At 36.2% G+C, this 21,496-nt stretch overlaps 1 protein-coding gene and 1 long non-coding RNA gene across 2 annotated transcripts; one reads left to right on the top strand and one right to left on the bottom strand.

Moving 5' to 3' along the window:
• Positions 1 to 1,699: 1,699 nt before the first annotated feature.
• Positions 1,700 to 21,040, bottom strand: LOC123701942 (facilitated trehalose transporter Tret1-like). Its single transcript, XM_045649576.1, has 14 exons — positions 20,635 to 21,040; positions 16,692 to 16,897; positions 16,301 to 16,423; positions 15,869 to 15,975; positions 15,566 to 15,668; positions 15,219 to 15,348; positions 14,795 to 14,935; positions 14,491 to 14,633; positions 13,714 to 13,917; positions 13,264 to 13,553; positions 6,729 to 7,072; positions 3,261 to 3,389; positions 2,943 to 3,071; positions 1,700 to 2,550 (listed from the first exon to the last, which is right to left on the bottom strand). Exons 1-14 carry the CDS (start codon positions 20,696 to 20,698, stop codon positions 2,426 to 2,428), a joined length of 2,238 nt encoding a protein of 745 aa, XP_045505532.1. The 5' UTR covers positions 20,699 to 21,040; the 3' UTR covers positions 1,700 to 2,425.
• On the top strand, positions 10,469 to 11,299 carry LOC123701619. Its single transcript, XR_006752755.1, has 2 exons — positions 10,469 to 10,527; positions 11,055 to 11,299. It is a non-coding gene; the product is annotated as an uncharacterized LOC123701619 (long non-coding RNA).
• Positions 21,041 to 21,496: the final 456 nt, after the last annotated feature.

Genomic DNA, 21,496 nt, shown 5'->3' with positions numbered 1-21,496 from the left:
AGTTTTGTTACTTAAATAATAGCTCTGTGCTCAGAATGGTAGATCTGTCACCAAATAAATCGATTATCGATCCCTGACTGCGACTCCTTTTTATTTGATATTTTGTCACATATATAGTAGTAACATTTTATTTCGTTCAGATAATAAATTAATAGTATTCGTTATCAATTTAATACATCAATTTATAATTTTAATGAAAAAATGATCAAAGAGGCGGAGACAAATTGGCGCGCTTTAAAAATTGACATGTGCAAACATATTATTATCGGATTAGCCATACGCTTAAAGCTGGCCAACCCCCCACCAGAAGCAAAAAATGTGCTTATCGGCCAGAAAAGAAAAAGGGGGCGCCCTTCGAAATCCAAACCAGCGCTGATTATTCAGTGATTATTGTTTTTTAACAATAAATATTGATTATTTTAACTTTAATTAAGTGTTTTATCTACAATTATGCTAACCATTAGCCAGCTATTAAACCAGAGCTGATTATTCAGTGGTTTTTATTTTTAAGAATAATTATTGATTATTTTAACTTTTAGTAACATAATATTATTTATTGGTGATCTCTTTAAATTAGTTTGCTTAAATACTTATTAGGACACACCTATTATAATACATACAAAAACATTTATTTGGTACTACACCTAATATCTCAGGATTTTAGGTGATTTATTGTGGAACTGATTTTGCATTGTTTAATAAATACTACTTACTAAATCTATAATATATCTGATGGATAATAGTTACACTGTATAAATTAATTACATTCCAATTCTCGATGAAATGCTGTTTAAGATGTAAGGTAGTATTTTTAGATATTGTTTATAGTTAGCCTATAAAAAATTCATGAACTTCGTCGTCCATATATGTCTTTGTATGCGGTAAGGGGTTAAAACGCCTATATTACGTCACAGAATACATAATAGTAGCTAAACGCTAATTAGGTACGTCGCCAATTTAACGACGGGACGCGTCACCTGATGGTTATGAATATTAAGCTCTCGTAAACATAAAACCCTACGGAATATTATGCTGTAAAAATATTTTCAAGATGTCTAATTTATACACAATTTTTTACATTCATTGCACACATTAACTAAATTAAAGTATGTATATTGAACAAGTGCCTTCAGTACATAAAGTTTAGTTAGTTGGAATAAAATAATGTGTATATTATAAGACTTTATTCATTAAATAAATTGAATTGTACCGTGTTGCTCCCTAGCGGTGGTGGTACATTAGCCACTATTCAAATGAGGTTTGCGCAGCGTATCTGTCAGATCATTTCTTCTAACAATTGAATTAAGCCGACATTTTTATGCTGAGAAACTCTCATTTATTTATCAGACTTACATCACCAGTTAAAAGATTGGAAAATATTATTCTATATAGTCTCTACCATCAAAATTAGTTTAAAAAACCTTTTTTTGTTGATTTATATTTTAAATTATATGATGTATTACCTATACCAATGCTTTATATATTATTACATAGCTATGCATTGATTTCTGTGTGCATGATAGTAACTATTAACTAACCATAAAACAAAATGTATTGTATTAAATTATAATGATTAGGTAAACTGAAATAAATCATTTCATTATAATAAAACACGTTATGCAATTCTTATATTTTTTATTATATTTTAGGTATGTATGTAATGACAGAATCAATATTAAAACTACCTATCTAAAATATTTTATTTGAATTAATGTGTAATATAATGTGTTTAAATATATTTTCGTCCATGTTGTTATGTAGAGCCACAGAACTATATCGAGATGTAGAGCCATATCCGGATTTCACGACTATAGTCAGGCCAAATGGAAATTAATTATTTGTGTTTGCATGTTTGTTTCATAACTTGAACAAATAAGAAAATTTTATAATCTGCACGTCTTATTGAACAAAGATTTGAGTGTCTCTTGTTCACCTCTTTTTATTTTTATTTATAAAACACTGTCTATTTCGCGAACAATTAGATGCAAATGAATTCGCGACTAAAATATAAATTTTAATTCGAGTTTCGACTTGCATGAAGCATCTTATCAGAATACCCAATTACTTATTATTTATAAGCTGTAAGCCAAATGCTTCCCATTATTTTGATGATGTTGAAGTTTATGACTGTTGAATGGATATTACACACATAATACACTGGTCACCTAGGTACTTGGTAATTAATGTAATCCGTCGATTAAAGCACTAGTACAAATGCCTCTCTAGTAATGAGATCTAGTGAACTACATTTGAGAAAATTAAAGACTTCAATATGACTACAGCGTAGATTGTAATATACTTATCGACGTCATAGAATCTTTTTCTCTATTCGTGTAGTATTTTGTATATCATGGAAACGTGTTTCAAGATGCTTCTTACGTACAGATGGATACTTCATAGAGGTTCATAAGAGCAATAGATGTCGCTAGTGTTTCTGTTCGCGCAGCTGCCGCGCGAGCCAGGCCACACCGTCCGCCACGCCGGCGCCCGACAGCGCGCTCGACGCACACACGTGCCACGGCTTGTCCACGATCCGCTCCAGACCCAACGCTGCAATTTGTTAGGCTACAGTTGTAATACAACACACATGCACGACACGCGTTACCTATGACACATGCACATCACACATAACGCGTCATATTATAACTTATTACTAGCTGTGCTCCGCGGTTTTACCCGCAGTGCTCCGCTCCTGTGCCTCCTGTTAGTCTTAGCGAGATGATATATAGCCTATAGCCTTCCTCGATACATGGGCTTTCTAACACCGAAAGATCTTTTCAAATCGGACCAGTATTCCCGAGATTAGGGCGTTCAAACAAACACAAACAAACTCTTCAGCTTTATAATATTAAGTATAGATTAGTATAGATAAGACATTCCTATCCATATTTGGATCGCATAGTAATAATAAAACACATAATATTCTGTTGACAGTAACCAACCGGCGGCGACCTGCGTGGCGGGCAGCGCGTGCGGCGCGTCGCTCTTGTTGGCGAACAGCAGCAGCGGCACGCGCCGCCCGCACATGTCCGGGTGCGCTAGCATCAGCTGCAGCTCCTCGCGGGCCACCACTGTCGAACAGAAACTTGTATACATACTGCTGAGTATGTAGAAAATAGAATTGTCTTGTACTCTACATTGTTGTGTCTTAAACCTCGTCCTGAACCAGGGTTTGTCTTCAAACTTACCACATGCGTGTACATACTGTGTTGAGATTGAAAACACGCATCTATTGAAACGTTATTGATTAGTAATCATACCCAACCGCAGATGGTCAGCAGCGTCGACCACGAAGATGACAGCATCAGCGTTGCGATAGTGCCGTTCCCACAGCGAGCGCATCCGCGCCGCGCCCGACACGTCCCACGCGCTGAATGATATACCACCACCTGGAAAACACCATATATAATATATAAAGCTACACTACCACTGATTCACTGACTGACTGACATCGCTTTTCTCGGAAACTACGTGGAAAGTGGGGGGGATTTTGGCGTGATCGTGTAGAGGTGCGCCGAGTGACCAGAGGAAAAATATAGCGAACTCCAACACCCTGGACAAGAGGGTGGACCCCTGGAGGTGCGCAAAAACGGTGATACCTGGAGGGGGGGTGTCTGAACAAAAAATGCTCGGAACTGGTGGCGATTACCAGGGGAGGTGGAAAAATGGGGATTTTCGCGAAAACAAGATGGCCGCCGTACTTTGCCAAAATCGCCGTTAATGAATCCTTACGTCTCAAATTTGGCACACGTGCTCTGTTCGAGCCGGCGAATCGATCGGTGCCCCGTTCGAGTGGCTCCGGGCCCCCGTTTCCAACTTCCATACAACATAAACTCCAACGGCCCGCGGAAACGGTGCGAGTTGGGTGGGGGGTCCCGGAACTAAAAATGATCAACACCCTGGGACGCTACCAGGGAGCCGTAGTGGGACGCTCGATTTTGGAATTTTTCCATTTTTGGCGCAAACATAAAAACGTAAATTTAGACGAGGTGGTGCAATGGAGAAATACACCAATGATGCATTCGTACTCGCCCAACTCCCAGGATATCCAGAAAAATCCGAAATCTTAAACTTTCCCTCATCTCTCGAAGACGGTCAACGGCCCGCGCAAACGGTAGCAGCTACATCTGGGGTGCTCGAACTAAACTTGGAGTAGACCTCAAGCAATTACCACAGAGTGCAAAAAAAAATCAAAATGGCGGAAAAAATGGCCGCCGCCATACAAATTCTAAAACGGCCATCGCTGGTGTGATCGCGCTGAAACTTGGCACAGGGGCTAAAATCGAGCCGCACATTGAGGTGGCATACTCATAATCGAGTTTCCATCGCTGGTTTCCGAGTTTCATACAACGCGAAATTCGACGGCTCTCTGAAACGGCGCCAGATAGGTGGGGGGTGTAGAACTAAAAAATGATCAAGAAGATGGAGTGCTACCAGGGCAATCGAGAAATTTCAAATTGGACGCAATTTTTTCTCAAAAAATGGCCAATTTTTCAAAGCAAGATGGTGGCGCCGGTTCCGTCACGATCGGTCTCAAAATTGACTTCTGTGCTCTGATTGGTCAGATTTACAAAACTGCATACTCAGAATTTCTCTCCGACCCCCGGTTTCCATTTTCGATACATCATGAAATTCAACGGCTCTCTGAACTGGTGGCACTTAGGTTGGGGTCACCAAGGTAAAAAATGTTTAAAAACTTGGTCCGCTTCCAGGCACATAAAAATTTTTGCTAAAAAGCGAAATTTTTTTTTTCGAAAATTTTGTATGGAAATTTCCATAGTAGGAAGGGTAATTGAATAGCATCGGCAAAAGACGGCACCGCGGGCTGCTTGCTGCCCGCGCACCGCGCAACTTCGAGGGTCGACAGCCTCCCGGAGTAGAAAATATTTATTAACTTTTGAACTACCGCACGAGCCAAGCGAGCGAAGCGAGCGAGTCACGGCAGCGGCCAGCGTAAATATTCAAATAGGTAGCGAGAAGCGAAGCGACGAGCGTGTTAGGTTAACTTTTGAACTACTTACCGCACGAGCCAAGCGAGCGAAGCGAGCGAGTCGCGTCAACGGCCGTCCTAAATATTCAAATAGGTAGCGAGGAGCGAAGCGACGAGCGTGTTAGGTTAACTTATGAACTACCTACCGCACGAGCCAAGCGAGCGAAGCGAGCGAGTTGCGGCAGCGGCCGGCCTAAATAGTCAAATAGGTAGCGAGGAGCGAAGCGACGAGCGTTTTAGGTTAACTCTTGAACAGTTTATTATGAAAAGTCACTGCCCGCTATCGATAAGACGTTTCAAAAATTTTACCAATATTTGAATAAGTAATTTATAAGCAGTTTAGGTAGCGAGGAGCGAAGCGACGAGCGTGTAAGGTTAACTTTTGAACTACCACACGAGCCATGCGAGCGAAGCGAGCGAGTCACGGCAGCGGCCGGCCTAAATATTCAAATAGGTAGCGAGGAGCGAAGCGACGAGCGTGTTAGGTTAACTTTTGAACTACTTATCGCACGAGCCAAGCGAGCGAAGCGAGCGAGTCGCGGCAGCGGCCGGCCTAAATATTCAAATAGGTAGCGAGGAGCGAAGCGACGAGCGTGTTAGGTTAACTCTTGAACAGTTTATTATGAAAAGTCACTGCCCGCTATCGATAAGACGTTTCAAAAATTTAATAACATTTGAATAAGTAATTTATAAGCAGTTTCGACTGACTGTAGAATCGCTGTTAGCAGATGTTACAAATGGAAAGGAAATTCGAATGCATTTTCAAATGACTGAAGATTTCTGCCCTGGGATGAGCCGCGAGCTGCTTGCAGCTCGCGCACCACGCACCCTCGAAGGTGGACAGCCCCCCGGAATAGAAAATATTTGAATGAGAAATTTATAAGCATTACCGACTGACTGTAGAATCGCTGTTAGGAGATGTAACAAATGGATAGGAAATTCGAATGCATTTTCAAATGACTGAAGATTTCTGCCCTGGTATGCTTCGCGGGCTGCTTGCAGCCCGCGCACTACGCTCCCTCGAAGGTGGACAGCCTCCCGGAGTGGAAAATACTTGAATGGGGAATTTATAAGCATTAACGACTTACTGTAGAATCGCTGTTAGCAGATGTAACAAATGGACAGAAATTTTGAATATACTTTCAAATGACTGCCCTATTGCTTCAATCCAGGGGCAAAAGGGGCTCGCGGGCTGCTTGCAGCCCGCGCACAACGCACCAGCTAGTTATATATTATATAAACACAAAATCACTACATAGTATAAAACAAAGTCGCTTTCTCTGTCCCTGTGTCCCTTTGTATGCTTAGGATCAGCAGCGGCATCTTTAAAACTACGCAACGGATTTTAATGCGGTTTTTTTTTAATAGATAGAGTGATTCAAGAGGAAGGTTTTAGTATATAATTTATTAGGTTTTAGACAAAGCGAGCGAAGCCGCGGGCGGTAAGCTAGTTTAAAATAAAACCAAGTAATAGAAATTAAACCTTAAACTATTGAAACAATTCAACTATGAACTGACTGCTTTGCTTTATATTATAATTTGATGAAAGAAGAGGGACATTCCAAGCACTTTCCTACCACAGGTTTATTTTTAACTTATTAGGGTTAAGGTTAAGTAAATTGTGTTTCTTTATTCTTTTTCTTTTAACAATAAACGCACTTCAATTTGCCATAATCCATAGCAGAGCCTCTAGACAATGGCAGAAACGCTGGAATAGAATCCGCTATCGAATACTCGCTTTGAAAGGTCCCTTGCGCGTGTCCGACGGTGGGCACGGGCGCGGCAGCTGGCTCGCCGCGCGGCTCGGGTGGGCGCAGCGCGGCCAGCAGCGTGCTCTTGCCGCTGTTGTCGAGCCCCAGCACGAGCACCGTCACCGCCGACCCGCCGCCGCCGCCCAGCCACACCGACAGCTTGTCCAGTAGACCCATGGCTAACTGATTAACTGGAAAAATAGTAATGAAAAGATAGGAATGAAGCAGACCGTTGGACTCAACTGAATATGATTGAAATAATAAAAGAGATGGAAATAGAAATGCTGTTCTGTTCTTGATAGAAGAGCTCGAAAATTGTATTACTGTATCCCTGGATTTTATAATTATTATTGTTAATTAAGAATTTTGCTTTTTACGTGTGTTAATAAAGCAAACATGTATTTCTTAATGTACCTATTAAGTTGTATAATATTAAGAACGAAAATATTTCATATTTATTAAAAAATATATATCCATTTTATCATGTTTTATTTATTAATTCCTGACACCTTATTATAATGTACTATTTACAATTACGTTATAGTAAACAAATTTAAAAATAATAGATGTTTATGCTTTGAAAATCACATACATAAACATAAAGGCACAATATACTACGCTTAAGGCGCTACCACAGTATTACCATATTTCCTATATTGTAATACTGTGGCGCTACGCTAAGGCTCTATAAAAATATATTAGGTATACTATTTACATTTTTTTGTATTTTGAAATTAACCGATGTAATTCCGACAATTTGTATTAACATAATATTGACTTCAAGGATTATAAATAATTTACTCTCAGATAGACATTAGACAGTCAACACACATAGCAGCAGATATGTAATAAGAGCCATAACCCAATCTTACAATTATTTTGATTAAGTATTCGCCAATTAAACGTATTGTTTGTTCAAACAAAAGGTTTTGCTTTTAATAAGAAACAAATGAGTTTAAAAATAATTATAAATAAACATTGAGATAATATGAATATGGAGCAGACATCACGAACAAAATCTGTGCGCCAAGCGCGGCGGCGCGGGGCGCGCGAATGACGGCTAGACAGTCATAGATTATGCGATGTCACTGACTCACCGCTATAGCGGCGACACTTTGTTTCATTCTGTCTATTTTATTGGGTGCCACTGATTACATGCACGTTGACTTGAAATTTTCTTTGTACTTACTTAATATTTATTTTAGGTATAAACTGACTTTACTACGCGGGGCTAACTATATCTGGCATATAAGTAAATAGTGACGTCATATGTAATAATTTAATTTTTTTCGTGTTTTAGGTTCAGTCAGGGAAGTTTTATTCCTTACAAATTGAGCCTTTTTTAGAAAAAAAATAATTTTTCCCTTTCTTCACGGCCCAGACATGGAAACCTTGAATAGAAAAAATATTAATTACTTATCTCTGAACTAGCAGTCCGCCCCGGCTTCGCCCGTGGCACATATTTCGCAATAAAAAGTAGCCTATGTTCTTTCTCAGGGTCTTAAGATTGTCTGTGCCAAAGGAGAATGCCCATGAAAGTATGGACCACAGTACAGTGTTGCGTCAATGCCAGAGTGGTTTTGGAGGGTTCTTCGATATTCAAAAGATTTTTACCAATTGATTTTTTTGTGATAAAAACAGGGGTTTTCAAGATATTGAGAAAAATGTGAAATAACCTCAAAACTTAAATAACCCCGATTTAGTTAGGTTTATGTGTGATTTAGGTAACATTTTATCGTCCATAGGTTATTTTTCGATTACTTAACATAATATTTAATCTATGCGTAGAGCTTATGCTTTCAGACAAAGTCTATCTGTTCATCGGCTAGTGTAGGTAGGCACCAGAAATCTTCCGGGACGGATTTCAAGAAAACCTAAATATATACTTAAAAAATGCCAATTGAGTTTTTATTCGGTTTATGTAATTCGGTTTATGTTGTTGTTGTTGTTGTTGTTTGAATCATTTTTTCACTACATATTCGAAGAAAGAAACAAATAAGAAATAACTGGTTACCTACCAAGCTATGTCATAATAATTTTTTTTTTATATATACATATTTATATTATTTTACTTCACTATCTTTGTTAAAACAACCTACAGTGTATAAACAATACCTTAAAGAGTGATTTTATGTTAATTGATTTTTTTTTATAATTCAATGAAAACAATAATCGATATTAATACATTTAGCTATTTACCATAGTAAATGTAATAAGTTACCGCTTGGTTACCGTGGTAACCTGTAATGGACACTAATTAATCTATAATAATGGATCTAAACAATTACATGTCTTATTAGATTTTACAAAACATTCCCTGTTCAAAATATATTTTCCGATGGTAAGAAGGCCTCTAAATTGCCGAGATTTTTTTTTAATAGTATTGTTGTCTTGATGCATGAGAAAAACCAGTACCAAAAATGGGCATTCTCCTTTCATCAAAATCGGTCCAGTAGTTTATGAGCCTATTAATTACAATCAAACAAACAAACAAAGTTTTCCTCTTTATAATATTAGTGCAGATAAATAAATAATAATTCAATTATACGTTCAAGTCAGTAGCTTATACAATATCAATTAAAAACTTGATTAAAATCAATTAACAAAAAAAATTGGTGATTGAGTAATTGATTTTCATATTTCATGATTTCACCTTTTTTCAATTAACAACCAGTCTATGCTTTTCTAAATATGTAAAATTATTATTTTATACTATAAAAATATACGCCAGCAAATATTACTAACAACACTTATTTCATGCCCAATGTCATATCTTAAATTTTTAATCTATGACAAAATGTCGCCCGCCAAAAATTTTGCTCTAACTAAGTTTTAAAAATTATTATCTAATTACTTACTGATGAAAAGTTATTCCTTTGCACTTTTCCGTATTCTTTGTATTATTTGTGCAATATCGTAACACACACGTAGACATATTTGATGCGTTTCACTTTAAAACAAATAAAAAATGAGCGTGACGTTCGCGCCAATGAGCGGAGCAAGCGACTGAGTGCAGTTACGCCAGATGACGTATGTTGAGCGGAACATATGTGATGTAGGCGGTATCGACTCCATATTAATATTATCTCAATGTAAATAAACAATAATATCTACTTACTTTAACTTGTTTGGTGAAATGTGCAAATATTCATTTTTACCTTATCCGTTCAATCTCATATGTTTTCTCTTCGCTCTTTAGATTGCAATTGAAAATATCAATAAATTTTATACAAATTACAATAAAATTCATAACAATTTGCAAAATATCAACTTAAGCAAGTACAACAATTGTTTTTATATCATACCGACCGTTGTCATGGCAACGGCGCTGCAAACACAGCGTTTAATTTATTGCGTTATTTTTCCACAAAATATTATATCGTTCAAATAGTGCTAACTGTCGAAATAAGTATAACAGTATCCTAAAATATATCAGTAGACTTTTTTTTGTAGTTTGGCATATTCTTATAAATTTTTACAAAACTAATGCTTCGAATATTTTCGCATATTCCTACATTCCATAAGTAAGTATATTATTATTATACATTATACATTGAGATAATATGAATATGGAGACGATACCGCCTACATCACATATGTTCCGCTCAACATACGTCATCTGGCGTAACTGCACTCAGTCGCTTGCTCCGCTCATTGGCGCGAACGTCACGCTCATTTTTTATTTGTTTTAAAGTGAAACGCATCAAATATGCCTACGTGTGTGTTACGATATTGCACAAATAATACAAATAATACGGAAAAGTGCAAAGGAATAACTTTTCATCAGTAAGTAACTAGATAATAATTTTTAAAACTTAGTTAGAGCAAAATTTTTGGCGGGCGACATTTTGTCATAGATTAAAAATTTAAGATATGACATTGGGCATGAAATAAGTGTTGTTAGTAATATTTGCTGGCGTATATTTTTATAGTATAAAATAATAATTTTACATATTTAGAAAAGCATAAAATCATGATATATGAAAATCAATTACTTAATCACCAATTTTTTTTTGTTAATTGATTTTAATCAAGTTTTAAATTGATATTGTATAAGCTACTGACTGGAGCGTAGGTATAATTGAATTATTATTTATTTATCTGCACTAATATTTTAAAGAGGAAAACTTTGTTTGTTTGATTGTAATGAATAGGCTCATAAACTACTGGACCGATTTTGATGAAATTTGGCACAGACAATCTTTAGACCCTGAGAAAGAACATAGGCTACTTTTTATTGCGAAATATGGGGCGAAGCCGGGGCCGACCTCTAGTTCAGAGATAAGTAAAATTTAATATTTTTTCTATTCAAGGTTTCCATGTCTGGGCCGTGAAGAAAGGGAAAAATGGGTAAAATTTGTCCAAAACAACCGCAGTGAAGAAACCTGGTTACCATCCGATAGAACTTGCGTCTGTTCATTGCATTTTCGCGATGAGGATAAATATACCACAAAAGCGGGAAGGCGTTTTCTAAAGAAGTCTGCTGTTCCTTGTATTGATGTTAGTAATAATAATAAAATTTTACGGATTTGTATAACAAATAAAATATTATTTTAGCCATCACTAACATTATTATTATTTTATTTATTTTAGCCGAAGGTGTGCTACAATAGTATTGGCAATACAAGCAATTTCTGAGCCGGGAACATGTTCTGAGGAAAAAAAAATAAACGGCTTTTATTTTATTTTTTTCTAAAAAAGGCTCACTTTGTAAGGAATGAAACTTCCCATAGCCCTGACTGAACCTAAAACGCGAAAAAAATTAAATTATACCATATGACGTCACTATTTACATCATCCTATATTATATGCCAGATATTGTTAGCCCCGCGTAGTAAATAATAATAATATAATAAATTCTTTATTTAAGAGTAACAAAGACCCACAAAAATCACTAATACACATAATATGAAATATAAATCACAATCATAAAATATAAAATTGACATATCACAAATAATAATAATCAAAGAAACATACATAAAATCACAGAAAAATTAAATATAAAAAATAACAATTAAAATTAAGTAAAGTCAGTTTATACCTAAAATAAATATTAAGTAAGTACAAAGAAAATTTCAAGTCAACATGCATGTAATGAGTGGCACCCAATAAAATAGACAGAATGAAACAAAGTGTCGCCTCTATAGCGGTGAGTCAGTGACATCGCATAATCTATGACTGTCTAGCCGCCATTCGCGCGCCCCGCGCCGCCGCGCTTGGCGCACAGATTTTGTTCGTGGTGTCTGCTCCATATTCATATTATCTCAATGACATTATACCATTTTATTTCCAGAAAATTAAAATAATAAAGCTCATTTAAGAACAGATTGTAGGTACGTACCTAAGTATTATATTATATTTGAAGTCGAAGTTTGGAAGCATAATTAGGTATAATGTAAAAATGCAGAAATGTACTGATGACATACCTACTGGCTTACTGGCTACTTAAATCAAAGTTTAAATTAAATGATGAGAATTAGATGCCCATGGAATTTTCATTTTCATTTTTACATTTTCCCACAAGGTAGGTGATGGTCACGGCATCTTAGTTTATTAAACATACCAACTAAACAAGTCCTAAATAAGAAACGAATAAAATTATTATATAAATAAAATTAGTAGAAAGTTCTATTAGAACTTTTCTCAATATCAAACTGAATGAGTTCCCTACAGTCTACTCATTCAATAAATCGATTTCGCTCGAAGCAGGCAAATAAAAATTATAGGAAGTAGAGCCTTTACTACATTCGATACTTTAGAGTTTAGCGTAATGACAAACCGATATACCTAATGGTCTAAAATCTGATATAACATCGACCTTCACCGATCTGTTCAATGGATAAAAATTATTTGATTGGTAATTTAGTATATTAAAAATGATAAAATATAGGGGTTGTCTGATAAAATCTTGGCCAGGCTATAATTTCTAGAAATTCGGCAACCGTATTTCAGGACAGACTTTTTTCGGACAACCCTATATAATATGATCGTATTCACAATAATCCACCCGTTTGGTTTAAGTTACACAGTCTATTAATTCATTGCATATTATCTCATAATCTCATTTAAGCCAGATGTATGCAAAACGTTCAATGTTAACTTGAATGTATTAAGTTGTTCACAAACATATTATTATGTTTTTAAATAAATACATTTTTCACTATCGGAAACATGTCGTATCGCATGCTGTGAAAGTGCCCACACTAGCTCAATGGCCAAACTTTGCCCCTGCATGAAATAGCCAATCAAAAATTTTCAGCTGAAATGAAGTTTTCATTACAAGAATGTAAATTATATGAACTTTTAGACATATTTAATTTACGGCCGCTGCGTTATCCAAGCTCAAGAATAAGAATAAAATGATAACGTCACTTGAAATACGTTTTCTAAAGTTTTAAAGCTACACACCAAATATGTCTATATCGATGGTTTACATCTTCACCGATCTCTACTGATACTTCAATAAAAAACAACTTTATTCAACAACAACATTTATTAAGCTTACTACATAACTTAAAACCTAGTGCACACTGTTTCTTTACTTTCACTAGTCCCACAATCCTTCACTTTAACACTTTCACACGGCTGTTCCCTCGGCGCGAGAGCATCGTATATTTCCTCTGGAGTCTTGAGCCTGGTCTCCGGGACTGCGACGGTGGTGAACACCGCGTACGCGAGCGTGAGGGAGGCGGCTAGTGCGAGCGCCGCTTTCAGCCCGCCGTACGACGCTACGATGGGGAAGATACCTACTTCTACTGCGTTGCCGAGACACGCAGCCGCTGTGACAAGCATCAGGGCACAGCCGCGATACTAGAAGAATAATATAGCTGTTTTTAGTAGGTGCAAAAACCCCGTGTTATTAGGTATGAATGTAAAATTTAAAAACTTAATAACTTCACTACCAATGTAAAAAAGAAATTATAGCAGTGTCAAACGTTCTACAATAGCTTATCTCATCGGCATACAACACCTGATAGTGGAACATATCAGCGAGCAGGGCGTAGGGCGCCGGCTGGAGCCCCGCGGCGTCGATCGCGACCGCGACGGCGATGGCCAGCGCGGCGCCCTGCACTCCCCCCGCGCCCCCCGCGCCCTCCACACCGCCCACGCCCAACAGCACTGCCGCCGTGGCTAGCGCACCTCCCACGCCCCACGCACACCACACTATCAACAACTGAAACATAATGCATGAAAAATTATTTTTATTAATTTTACACGTATCACGTACACAGGGTGTAATCGTTAAGTGTGCACAAGCGATTATTCCGTAACTATTGCAGATATCAAAAAACTTTAAACTGATATCGAAAGTACTTACCCTAATGAGCAAAATGGCCATAATAAATTTTTAAAAATAAAACGAGAAATATCCAAAAATGTTACCTCAACAGCTCCCATACATTTTATTTCCCATACATTTTGTATTCATAGCAGATTTTCGAAGTGACGTCCTCATTGTGCAATACAATGAAGAGCTCTATTTACAGCTTCTAAATGAACTTTCCTTCAAATTTGCGAAGTAATTAAAGCAGAAAACAAAAAAAGAAAGAAAATGCTTAAATCTTTTTTAAGTTATTTTTTTAGATATTTCTCGTTTTATTTTTAAAAATTTATTATGGCCATTTTACTCATTAGGGTAAGTACTTTCGATATCAGTTCAAAGTTTTTTGATATCTGTAATAGTTACGGAATAATCACTTGTGCACACTTAACGATTACACCCTGTATAATATGTGTATGTACTCACTCTGCGGCCGAGCCGCTCGACCAAGTAGAGCGAGAGCGCGGAGGCGGCGAGCTGCACCGCGCCCAGCAGCAGCGCGTGGCGCGCTGGCGTGGCCAGCTCGAGCGGGGCCAGCGCGCTTGCTGCCACCGGTGATGTGATGTTCACTGTTTATAAACAACAGTTACATTTTATTTCATCGTTATTATCTGTCTACTGTATAATGTTCATAATTTTTTAAAATTTTTGCAAAAAAGAGGTTCCTTCTTACGGTTTTCCACGTCACTGTCTACATTTGTGTACATATTTTAGAAATCAGTAACATTACCCAGTATAGGGCTGGCCTCGTCCCGCGCGAGTACGAACATGCGTTCCGCGTACTGCAGGATGGCCAGCACGCCGCACGCCTCCTGCCCCACCACCGCTAGACCACCTATTATAAAGGCCACTCGTCGTTGTCTATCTGCCACTGAAAGGCATACAACACACAAATGACTATAACATAGAAGGAAAGACTGGGACTGGAAGACAAATAAAGAATCTAATGCGAATATGTGGCAAAAACTTACTAAAGAATATGTTTATTATTCTCCATGGGGTTTAGTATCGCAAGGTTCTGTAATGTAACGTAAACAGAAAAAAATTAAAGTTGCGTTATGGATGTTACAGGAAAGGCAATACAGAAACGGCTCTGCATTTTTAAATTAATAATAAATTGTGTTTTTGTTAACAGTTATTATTCAATAACTTACGCATTTCTTTGGCCAGATTAAAGGAAGACTGCTGCTGATCATCTAGCGGAGGCAGAGTCTTCAGTTCTGTTTCCAGTTGAGGGTCGAGCGGTGAGCGGCCTCGCAGCCACGCCAGCGCCGTGCGGGCTTCCTAAATGGCGCATATTTTATTACATTCCCAAAATAAAACACTTCTTAAATCTTAAAAATAAGAATTGGCTTTCGGCTGTAATCTTACTTTTAAGATTTAAGAAGTGTTCCAAAAACATTTTTTACAGAACCATCAGTTTTCTAACTATACCTTAACCCATATCATTATGAAAATTTTGACCTTCTATGCGCAATAAGAAATTAAAATTGAAAGTAACCTCATCTTTTCCTTTAGCCGCAAGGAAAGATGGCGATTCTGGCATCAACAGGAACACGAAGCAGTGACACACGGACAGACCGAGACACCACCACAGAACTGTCCTGAAACAGATTTATTTATAATATTGATCATCAACTAAATTTTCCCTCCATGATAACATTTTTTAATTAAAATATTTTCGCTCCAATTATTAACGGTTATCAATAAATTGTTTCACTCCATGATAAGCCATTTTGGCGCAAATCTTCACTGTCACCAAAAACTTTAAGATTTTCTAGTGCCATTTTAAATTCTACCCTACCTTTGTGGAACTCTGGCGTCAGCAGCGAGGTACATGAGGAGCACTCCCAAGTTATGTGCCAGCGGGAGGGCTGACACTGCCGAGCCTCGCCAACGATCGCTGCACATCTACATCATTTTAACACTTATAATTTCCTCATAAAATACCTATATACTAAGCGAAAAACACGCTATTGAAATTAAATTGTGAAATCTTAATTTGAAAATCACTTTCTGACCCTTACTCATGCCATTATTATGGGTTGGGTTAGATTGGCTCCCTCTTTCTTATTATTTACCGAATCATTAGATTGGAAAGCAATGTTCCAAATTGCAAAAGAACCGCTACAACCTCCGTTTCTGCTTTTAACACTATTTCTTCTGGTACTACCACTGCTTCTACTTCTATTACAAGTTTACTTCTACTACTATTACTACTACTTCTCTCACACACCTCTCTAGCGAGCAGTGGGGCGAGCGCCCAGGCCGCCGCACCTCCGAGCCCGGCCGTCACGCGTCCGCCCACTATCCACCACTGCCCTCCCCATGTCGCCACCAATTTCAATGACCAGCATATCTGCCATATACAAATGCATTTAGATTTTCCTTCTTGTCTAAAGGCCGGTGAAGAAATAATAAGTCTTGCTGCACAATTACTTTGAAGTGAACATATTTTCTAGCAACTGTTCGACAAGTAGGTAGGTAACATTTTGAGGGTATTTGTAAAAAGAGTTCTTCTAAATTGGAAGAAGTTGTAAACTTTAAAAAATGAAACATGATGCCTTAATTGATCTTGAGAAATGTTATTAATAATTTTAATAAATGACACAAAATGATATCCTCACCACGAAGCCAGCGGAAGCTGCGATGACTGCGAACTTCCTCCCATATGTGATAGCCTTGGCACTGAGCGGCACGCCCACGAAGGACGCCGCGAAGGTGACGACGGCCGCTGCCACCGCTCCCCCCGCGCCCTCCGCGCCGCCCGCCTCGCCGCTCGCCAGCGACACCCAGCCCAGCGCCAGCCCGAACGAGATTGTTGGCACGTTAACTGGAATATAATAGAATGGAATAGCTTAGAATAATACAGAACAGGACTAAACAGAATAGAATAGAAAATAACATAAAAGAATATAATAAAATAGAAAAGCGTAGGGCCAGGACAAAACAGAACATAGCTACCTATAATATATTGAAATATATTGTTCAATATGTTGTTAAAACAACGTAGAGCCACTTGTATTGTATCCCTGTCAACAGTTTTAAATTTTTTGACTCATACTACAATTAATTTAACAGATAAGTAATCATAATACCATGTACTAGACCTAGAGTATGGACACAATCGTGTATTTGTTGTTGTTAAAATTAATTTTATACCAATAAAGTATCAAACAAAATAATATAATTTTTACAACTACGAATAAAAATAATATCAACTACCATGGTTGATGGTACATAATATTATTAGAACACTATCTTTACACCAGCGTCTTGTTCTGGTGCATTAGAACTTAACTAGCAAATACAATCGCAGCAAACATCATTTATTATAAGTAATTTATAACCAATAACAATACGTGCTGTACGCCCATTACAAAACATGTATGTATTATGTACACGAGGTGTCCAACGGCCACGATCGCGCCCCTGACCATCTTATGCCAATATGTAAAAACTTAGTACTGAGCAAATCCGGTGACCTCGGAACTAAACAGCAAATATTGACGATCGGAACATAACTAACTAAACTATATCTAATATTTGAGATGGGAAATTTCGTCACCCGGACCTTACCAATTGCGACCATAGTAATGTCTGCTCATTGATAAATCGTTGAATGTTTTTACAAAAAAAAATATCGATACTTAAATTTTGTTACATTCATGAATTTTTTAATTTCTTATATATTATCTTTTTTTTCATGAAAGCGTAACGTAGCAATTAGCAAATTACCTATATTTTAATTCAATTATTTTCATAACTGGTCAAGTTAGAAACCAGTCAAACCTCATAACTTATTATTCAAAAAGAAAAGTAAACTTAAGCAAGTATTTTCCATACACGCCAATATCCCAATAATACGTCGCATCTTGTTTCTTAAAATTGAAGACCTGTATCGAATTAGTGACATAATTTGAACCAAATAACACAAAACTAGTATGGGTACTATTGGCACAACGTATATTATATCTGTCAACTGTGCTATTGGTATTACAATTAAAATACCATTACTTAAACAATTCTATTTATACCTTTTTATAATATTAAGCTTTAGCCTCTACTTACATTCATATTCGTAGGATAAGCGTAAAGCTCATGCAACCACGTGGGTCTATTATGCACTTGCTTTTCAAACAATAAAGAAAGGTTAAACGCAACAATTATTTTTAGAATAATGCATAAAATAATATTAACGAGTGAGATAAAAATAAAAGTATATTTAAACCTATTTCCTTGTACAATAAGATAAAACATGATTTCAATAAGATAAGTTTTAAGCAATTTACGTAAAACTTAAATAACTTGATAATTTACTTGAATTTATCTTAATATTTATTACAGTACGTGTAAAACTCTATATTTATTATTACCTTGTTAACTAAATACCCATTAATTGTTTAAATATATAACATAATAGCACTACTAAGTATTTGTTTCATCTGAATATTAAAAAAATAGTCCTTATAATAATTATAGAAATATAAAAGTATGGACTCAATTACTTTTGTGTTAGGTACTATTTGTAAATTTAAATTAAAATAAAATGCTTGTTGTTGTTCCGTGTCCACTGTTTAAAAACATGATGAATTTGTAATTCCATCAAAATACTAAATATAGGATAATTTTCTTATCAGAAGTGCTATTAAAAATTATTATCATATTCATTGCTTTCGGTATTTCCCAGTAATACCCCCCCCCCCGTACCCTCCGACCCCTGCAACACATCGACGAAACCGCATCATTCTAAACACACTTAATTATTATTTGCCTAATGCTGTTGTCATAACAAAGTGCATGCAATTCAAGTATGGAAATATCCATACCTCTGATATCACAAATATTTTTAAGTTACCATATTATCTACATATTTAAATTTAAAAACAATTCGTCATCATCAACCAAAAACCGTCGTAAAAAATAAAAGAACATAATATAAGCACAATATACTGCGTACAAAAAGAAATGTTTAGGTCATTGGACCGCGACCGGTGCTATACGAGTCCAGCATCTCATCATACGAGAGATCAAAATAAGTGATCAAATAAAAACACTTCTAGTGTAAAGAATGCCTCTCGAAATGAAAACGTTTCCTTAACTTACCAATAATTAAATAATAAAGAGCGTGTGTGCCAAGCAGAAGCACGTGTCAGAAGTGAAACTTCTTTGGGAAGATTCAAAGATAGGTACCAAAATCGTCGACCTTGAAATTTTACTCTCAATGCGCCTAATGAAGTTACTAGTTACCTTACTAAAAAAATTATCGACAAATAAACAATAATTAAATAAAAATAACCTTATAAATAAAGTCATATTGAGTTAAAATATATTATTATCTATATTTGACTTCCCATAAACACAAACTACAACGTAAAGTAATGTGTAGGAGTGGCCTAAACTAATACTTGGTAAATATTTCTATTGTTCATGAATTTCCCGGAAAACCCAGTTAATAAGAGCCGTGAGCTACCCGTCATCTGATTGACCCATCATCAAGTTTGTTTGGTCGCACAATGGCTGACAAATCCGATGGGATATTGTGCACTTACGCTATAATCATAATTATCGTTTCTGCTTATACTCGTTTCCGTAAAAACCTTTGTAGATATGCGTGTAGTCACAATAAATAGACTTATACGTACCTAAGTCTTGACTCTATCATTTTGGAGAGTCAGAAGAACAGGTTCACCGCAACAATATAATATCATCGCATATTTAGTAGTTAGTTAATTTAGGTTCTGCTGATTTTTACACAACTACTTTTTATACATTTTTTTCTGAAATATATTTACTTCCAAACCTTATTTGTAATTTCGAGTATTCAAACCGATATACAGAGAATTTTCTACGAAATATCTTTTCCGTGTGATATTTAAAAACCCTAATCCTGAACTTTCATACATCATATAAATCATTTTAATTATTATCAACAAACCCGTGGCATGATGCAACTCACATTAACTCAGGCAGTCGCGAATCGCGATGTAATTGTAATATTTCAACAATTAATGCTTTTCAAAAATTGCTTTTCAATTTCCAATTTCAATAAACAATGTAGCCAATATTTAATTTCTATTTGTAATGATTAATCTCCTTCTCATAATAATAATACATAAAACATACCTAACAGCATAAACATAATACCGATAATTTTACGACGCTACTCATTGTCAGACGCCTTATTCTATATTTATGGTTCTTTAGTAATATACATTATAAATTAATATATTATATAATATTAGTTTACTTATTCTTTGCTATTTATATTGCTTGCGAATGCATATTTTGCTGAATATGGGTTTTGATAATTATTTTTTTTAATGTGCGACCAATTAATTAAATTAAAACATAGGTAACTAACTAGTTCTTTCAATTTAAAATGCCTAAAAAAATATTTGATTCTACGATAGTGATAATATCACTAATATTATGTATTTCTTGATAATATAAGACTAAAATTTTTACTCACACTGAGCGCTTACATCATAAGTAAGTGCTAATCATTAATTGCAAAAGAAAGTTCAATTAATTCTGTACTTCATCTTTAGTGATAAAAAGCTGACTTACTGAGAATTACTACGATTGTTTGATGAACGGCGCCTCTGAGCTGTGTGGATATAGCCGCCCTCATCGCTCAGCCTCAAGCGCTTCCTTCACAATATTGTTATTGTTTATCCAGTCACGCTGTTTGCTCCTTTAACCATAGCTCACTTTTGACCACCTAACGCGAAGTAATTAGGGTATTTTTGGAATTTTATCCTAATTGTATTGTAATTGTAGAACTTTATACGCTATTAATTGTGTCACCTATGTTTTAGTCTCAAAATAGATACGCGTAAGAAAAGCGAAAAAGGCATGTAATCGGTTTTCCACGCGCCACGACCGGCGAGAGCAGAGAGCGGTCACTGCGGCGCAGCGGCCGGCGTGCCGGTATAAGAGCGCCCGCGCACTGCCCGTGCTACTTGTACGGGTAAACACAGTAAGCTTCCATAATTTGTGTCCAAAGATACATTTTTTTTTTAATTATTGTTTTAGATAGTACCTATTCATGTATAGTGAATAAAGGATCTTTTTATTTTTTGTTGGCGGTTGTTCGAAATTAAATAGGTAACTGCAGTTCTCTACAGAATACAGCGAACAGCTATAAATAGCTTATAAGGAATATGGAACGATTCACTTTAAATATTATATTATATTTCATTGTAGTTATAAGAAAAAAATAATATAATATTTTTATTGGTTAAAGCTCCATTTCCATGTAATAACTTCGTGTTACTAACATTACATAATTAATGAGATTCTGACGCGTTTGAAATATACCGATAAAAATGTGATTTTTTGCCGCAGCTCTCTCTTTTCTTCGTTACTTATCTTCTAACGAAAAAGCTTTGATTTTAACTTCATTAAGTACTTAAATTGCTTCATAAAT

The sequence above is a fragment of the Colias croceus genome, chromosome 22 (genome assembly GCF_905220415.1).
Source record: "Colias croceus chromosome 22, ilColCroc2.1".
NCBI classification, from domain to species: domain Eukaryota; kingdom Metazoa; phylum Arthropoda; class Insecta; order Lepidoptera; family Pieridae; genus Colias; species Colias croceus.
Note: the sequence above shows the minus strand (reverse complement) of the source record. Positions and strands in the feature narration are given on the sequence as shown.

Coding starts and splice junctions, on each gene's coding strand:
- LOC123701942 (XM_045649576.1), bottom strand. CDS start 20,698: ATGAGGGCGGCTATATCCACACAGCTCAGAGGCGCCGTTCATCAAACA. Junction 15,976..16,300: donor CCCCACTGCTCGCTAGAGAG/GTGTGTGAGAGA, acceptor AAAATGATGTAG/ATGTGCAGCGATCGTTGGCG. Junction 14,936..15,218: donor TAATCTGGCCAAAGAAATGC/GTAAGTTATTGA, acceptor TATGCCTTTCAG/TGGCAGATAGACAACGACGA.